The sequence below is a fragment of the Aulostomus chinensis genome, chromosome 15, assembly GCF_037954235.1.
Source record: "Aulostomus chinensis isolate RoL2024-O1b breed Wild chromosome 15, RoL_Achi_v1.0, whole genome shotgun sequence".
Classification (NCBI taxonomy): Eukaryota; Metazoa; Chordata; class Actinopteri; order Syngnathiformes; family Aulostomidae; genus Aulostomus; species Aulostomus chinensis.
Window position 1 is genome coordinate 11045001 of NC_141334.1, and position 6056 is coordinate 11051056.

At 41.2% G+C, this 6056-nt stretch overlaps 1 protein-coding gene across 1 annotated transcript in view; it reads left to right on the forward strand.

Moving 5' to 3' along the window:
* The window catches only part of trim47 (tripartite motif containing 47), a 7441-nt gene extending 1586 nt beyond the window's left edge, over nucleotides 1-5855 (forward strand). Inside the window, exons 3-8 of the mRNA XM_086179027.1 lie at nucleotides 941-986; nucleotides 1149-1244; nucleotides 1644-1868; nucleotides 2137-2159; nucleotides 2287-2408; nucleotides 2929-5855. Of these exons, the coding sequence (XP_086035153.1) occupies nucleotides 941-986; nucleotides 1149-1244; nucleotides 1644-1868; nucleotides 2137-2159; nucleotides 2287-2408; nucleotides 2929-3458 (1042 nt within the window). The 3' untranslated portion in view covers nucleotides 3459-5855. The remainder of the gene's footprint in view (nucleotides 1-940; nucleotides 987-1148; nucleotides 1245-1643; nucleotides 1869-2136; nucleotides 2160-2286; nucleotides 2409-2928) is intronic.
* Nucleotides 5856-6056: the final 201 nt, after the last annotated feature.

Below are 6056 nucleotides of genomic sequence, written 5' to 3' on the forward strand. Positions count from 1 at the left end.
TAAGTAATTGAAAATTTGAAGTTTTTTTTTTTTTTTTTTTGTGAGAAACCGGCAGCCATTATATTGAGGTGGAGCTTTGTTGGTCATTGTTGCAATACTGGTACAGCTGTCTTCTGCGTGAATAATCACTGCATTAGTCCAGTGGCGTGTTTGAGATGAAAGTATATTCTCAGGCTTTGACATCAAGTCTCTGGTCCTCGTGATATTTTTAAAGTAGTAGGAGGTTGATTTTGTTATTGATTTAACCTTCCCACTGACGTTTAGGTCTCAACAGGAAAACGCAGAGGTTTTGAGCTGGAGTTTTTCTCTTCAGGGACAACCTTTCTTCATTTGCCTTGAAAACAGTTACCTTCGTTTTTTTTTTCTTTAATTTCTGCTTTTGTGGCCTTTTTGTGATGTCGTTTAAAGCTTAAATTTGGCTGACTGATAATGATTGTATGTAATACTTTTTATTTTCTGATCCAAACATAACAAAATAGAGGCTCGTACGCTTTGCATTGCCTAACGTGTCACAATTTAGAATTTATTTGTCCCTTCTTTTCTGGGACCAACTTAAGTTTGAATATTATGGCTGACATTTTGATTTTATGGCACCCAAAGGGATTATGTGAGGTCAAGAAAAACAGTCATTTATTTTGTTGTAATTCAGAACTTGAATTTGTACTTCGATCAGTTTTTCTTCATTTTGTGTAAACGTGTCTTTGACTGCATTCCATTCCATTCACTGCCTGCTATTCTTGCCAAGGACACGTAACATATCTGCACAAATTCCAAATGCATTGTTAAACCATACAGCAGTTTTTAGCAAAAGTCAGGGGTACGGAGGTCAGTTGCTACGAGTCTATTCTTCCAAGTGTAAATAAAAGACCTAAATAGAAAATAGTGATACATTTATCCCTCTGTTTTCGGTGGGTAACTACGTTGTTTGCTGTTCCTTCAGACATCATGAGGTGGCTCCAGTGCCAGAAGTGGTGAATGACATGAAGGTAATTCTAACTTTTCTTTTTTGCTTTTGTTGACATGCATTGTTCTCTTTATTTCCTACATTGCCACAAGAGATTACATTTTTTTGTCGCACATTGTCTCGTTATTTCTACCTCCCCCCCCCCGCGTTATTGTGATTTATAACATCCTGTTTGTGCCTACAGATGGAGTTGAAACTCAGGCTAATGGAGCTCAACTGGGAGAAATCCCAGTGTGTAAAAGTAATGACGGCCGACGAGCGCACCAAAAGTGAAGTGAGGGTATGTACCAACAGCCTTTTACTAGCATATTTTATTTTGCTGGTGACATTTACATATTTGCAGGAGGTGTTAAGTATGTGTATAAATGAGAGAAGGGAGAATGAATCATCCTTGTCACTGACTGAATAAGCAGCTTTTGAGCTCCCCTCACTGGTGACTCACATTCTGATAGTTACTTCCTTGTTTGAAAAGCTTATTTTAAGACTAAAATCATCACAGCAGAAACAGACTTAACAAGAGAGCTCTCACAGATATTAACCTTCTGCGGAGTGTATACAGTATTCTAAATTAAGGCTGCTTTTGTACTGAATCCAAGAGAGCAGCTTCAACACACAAAACACATTTTTTTCAAACTGAACGTGTCTGACTTAGAACCCTCGTTGACCTCCTGTTCCTCAGATGAAGAAGCAGAGACTCAAGGAAAAGATCGAGGCGGATGTTGGGGCCTTGGTCCAGTTCCTGCTGGATGAGAGAGACTCTCTGCTGGAGAGCCTGGATGCCGAGGAAGTGGCGACTATGGCCGTCATAGACGACAACCTGAAGATTATGGAGACGGAGGCGGAAGCTGTAGACAAAGCTATAGCTGACATCCACAGTCACATCAGTGGAAAGACCAGCTTCGAGGTCAGTCGAATACATCGGTGGTCTCGTTAATGGAGGTGTTTTTACGAAGAGACCGCTAGATCTGTGAAACACGGCTAGATCTAGATCAAGCTCAGCGTGCTGGAAATGTTACGCAACAGAAACTGCAATGAATTTACTTAATCTTTGCATGACTGTAATGAAAGATGAGAAGGACAAGTGAGTCAAACATTATGAAATAAGTTCAAACTGAATGCACGTGTGCTTAGTGCTGTTAACTTCATGCAAACTATTTTTCTCCCACCAATAGAGCCTTGCTGAGACATACAATGAGTACGTATTTTTATATATATATATATGTATGTATTTTGGGGAAGGGGGTGGTATTTAACTGCCAATACAATCAACTGCGCCTGGGGAAAGCAACATCAGCACATTTGTTTCTGTCTGATTCCCCCAGGGTCATCCACTGCAAGCCTTTCGCATCTCTCGAGCCGGTTAACTGTCAGACAGAATTCACTGACTTCTCAGGACCCTTCCAGCTCATCATGTGGAAGAAGATGATGCATGTGCTGCACACCAGTAGGTTTCCTCCTTTACTGAGAGCTGGACATGACTCCACCTCTACCGAGCCTCCCTCTTTAAACGAGAGGAAAATCTCCACAAATTTGTATAATTTATGGAACCGAATGGTCTACGTACAAGAGCATTGGTAAACTCGTGTGACTCTACTGAATTCAAATTTTCAAAGTAATTAAAAAGCAAAATTCTGACAGTTTTGGGTATAGTAACTGTAAATATTCCGAGCCGGGGCTCGAACCCGGAACCTTCTTGCTGTGAGGTGACAGTGCTGACCACTGCACCAGCGTGCCGCTCTGCAACCGTAAATATATGAAAGATAAAAGATGAGTAACTGCAAATTAAAAGCAGTTAATATTTTGAGCATTACCGATCAAATGTTCCAGAAAATGCTTGTTTTTGTAAAAGATTTTTTTATTGTTCCTTTTTAGTACAACATTCTTATTTTGGAAACTGTATATCTTTTATTTTTGCACTTCTGCCCATTCAAAGTAAATCAATCTCTCCCTCTCTTCTTGTGTAGTGCCCCAGAACCTCACCTTAGACCCCGACACCGCGCACCCCAACCTCCTAATATCTGATTTTGACACCAAAGTGGAGGAGGGGCGCGTTCGTAACCAGGAGCCAGACCTGCCATTTCGCTTCAACCGCTTCTGCGGTGTCCTCGCAACTGCTCAGTACGCTAGCGGCCAGCACTACTGGGAGGTGGACGTGAAGGACAAAGGTGTGTGGTACCTGGGAGTCACCACTGAGTGCAGCAACAGGAAGGGCTATGTCAGCCTGACTCCCTCCGCAGGATACTGGAGCCTGACTCTGCAGGACCGTCTCTATGCCAACGGGGAGGACGGGCGCATCCCTGTCGCTGACTACTGGAACTCTCCTCGTGTAGGCGTTTACCTGGACTACGATAACGGACGTCTCAGTTTCTATGATGCTGTCACGATGAAGAGACTCTACCTTTTTGACACCTGCTTTGAAGAGCCAGTCTACCCTTTTTTCAGCCCAGGGAAGAACGACCCCGGCAGCCGGCTGCAGATATGCCACTATTACTGAGAGAGAGAGGGTGGTGCGTCCGACTTCACGTGACCAGGGTAGACTGACAGGCTAATACTGACCCTCGGAGCCTTCAGCTGGTATTAGAAGATGAGAGTTATGCTTAATAAGAATTACCAGGGGTCTCATCACACTGTAACGAAGAGCTTAATATCTCTCACCTTTTCGGGAACATTTTAAACTAGGTATTTTTCAACCCTAGACACACACTGTAGGCTCATTCCTCTGGCTGGGGTTTGGAGAGGTGCTGTCTATATCACTGTGTCCTTGTTGTTGCTATGAGCGTCTACACCTCCGGATTGTTCCGCCATACCCCTGTACATACCCAAGAGTTTACCAGCCAGTGCCATCGTCTTTTGTGCAGAACTAAAAGGAAACTACATTTATCTCATTGACAGCTGGCAGTCAAGGATTTCCTGACTGGAACAGCCTCCCCATGCTGGTATTTGGCTGGAACTGGACAGGGTGTGCTGGGATTTCAGCTCCTTGACAAGAATCAAACATTCTAAAGACTCAGTTATTTGTCATGTAGAAGTAAATGTCGCAACACATTTTATTTCAAGTATTTTCAGAATTTTTTCTTTTTTTTTAAATAAATGTAGTTCTGAACGTTGTTTGCGCTGTTGGACGGTCTGGACTTCCTCTTTAGGAAGCTGCTTTTCCTTGTGAACACTGATACCAATGAGCCGGTGCTTGTTGGGCTTGAAAACGAAAAAAATCTGAATCTGATATGACAGACGTTCCCATACGTTCTTCGACGAGAACTCAGTAGTTGTGATTTTTACTCTTAAATACATTCCTTCAGCGAGGGGACAGGGTTTCCAGCTAAGAGCCTGGTGCAAACCTATGGGAGACTGAGTGGAACTTTTATTACATGTTACGTTTTTTTTGCTTTGAAAACAAATATTTCTCCGTACTTTTTTGCTGTTCACTTGTAGCCTTTATTCGATTTATATATTTTTTAAATGCTTTAGATTATTTTGCTGCTTAACGAGTTTTGTCTTGATGAGGTCAAAATGTTATCTTTTTTTTTTTTTTTTTATTTAAGATGTTTTAAGTTTGAATCCAAGTCACACGTGGAGAATGATGCCGATGTATTTTCCTTCATAAGCTTTATACTGTTGAGTCAAAGCGGGTTGTTGATCTGCAAGTGTGACGTTTAACCTTCCGTGATTGCGCAGTGACGACATTTTTTTTTTATTATTTAACAGAAATGTGAAGGAGTGTAGTTAAATCATCACAGCATGATAAAAGTTCAATTTTCAAGCAGGCAGGTAATTGTTGAGACTGCAAAACCTTGTGCTCTTTAACTTTTGACTATTTGCTGATAAATGTTTAGTCTTAGATGGTGTACCTCATTTGATAAACACATTTTCCCCCACTGAATGTTAATCCAGTATTGTGCTTCTTCTACTGTGTCTCAATTAGTGTGATGGATTAGAGATTAAAAAAAAAACCTTGTTAGTGGCCCTTCTCACCTGCTATAAACGTTCTCCGCTGTTTATCACACATCACAATCCAATTAAAAAGAAAATGCAGTTAAAGATGTTTATTCTGTTTTTAATTTCTAACACATCAGGCTGTTAACATTTTTTTTTCCCCTTTGTGCTCAAATGTAAATGTCTTGTGAGTGGTCTATTGTTAACCCTCACAGTTGTCGTCAGTCAGAGGAAGTGACCCTTGGTGAGCAGCCTGCGTCCGTGGGTCGAGGCCTGTTACTTCCTGTAAGAAACCTCGTTTCACTCTCCGTCGTGGTCCAACAAGCTTTTTCATCCTTGACAGTTCTGTGTTGCTGCTTACGTTTTCTTACCACGGGAACATTTTAAGGGGGAGGTGAGAAAACACTTCTCTCCATCTCTGCCTCCCGCTCAGATCATGACTCAGTCTCTTCCTGTTTTGCTTTTAATAAAAGGCCAAACAAATGAATCAAGTGATGAGTCACTCTGGAACGACTTTTCATTAGTGAAAGATATTACCAGGTATTTATACTCGGCTATTTTTCTCAGCTCCCTTGTCTTACCGTGCTGTTGCTTTCAACAACTTCTTCAGGAAGAGCATTTAAATGGAAATTATTTCTCCTCTTTTGGCTGATTGGAATTATTCTAATTGGCTGCACCACTGGGCACCTGCTATGCACTGTAGGGGACAACTCGGTATAAACTTCTTCATCAGAGGACAGAAAACTATTATGAGCACCTTTTAGCAATGATAGGTCAACACATTCAGAGTCATTTGGTTAACAGATGGGGATCTCTGAAGATGGATGTTGATTGAGAAGAATTCCCTGATGAGGATTATCAAATGTTTGCACGTACATTCACTCTCAGAATTATGGTTAATTATGTAAAACTCTAAATGTGTTGGCAAATGGAGGAAGCTCAGTTAGAAGAAAACTGTTAATAAAAGGAACAAAGACAAAGGTTCTAACGTAACGTCTCTGTTTTCTGTTTCTGACCTGGGCACTTTTGCAACAACTGCAACAAATTCAAAGTACTTTTTTGTATCTCCTCTAAAGTTGTTGACTGTTCTTCAAGTTCACACAAACTCCCGCCGAGTCAAAATCAATAGGTGTGGAGATGTTGCACAAGCATGCGCATG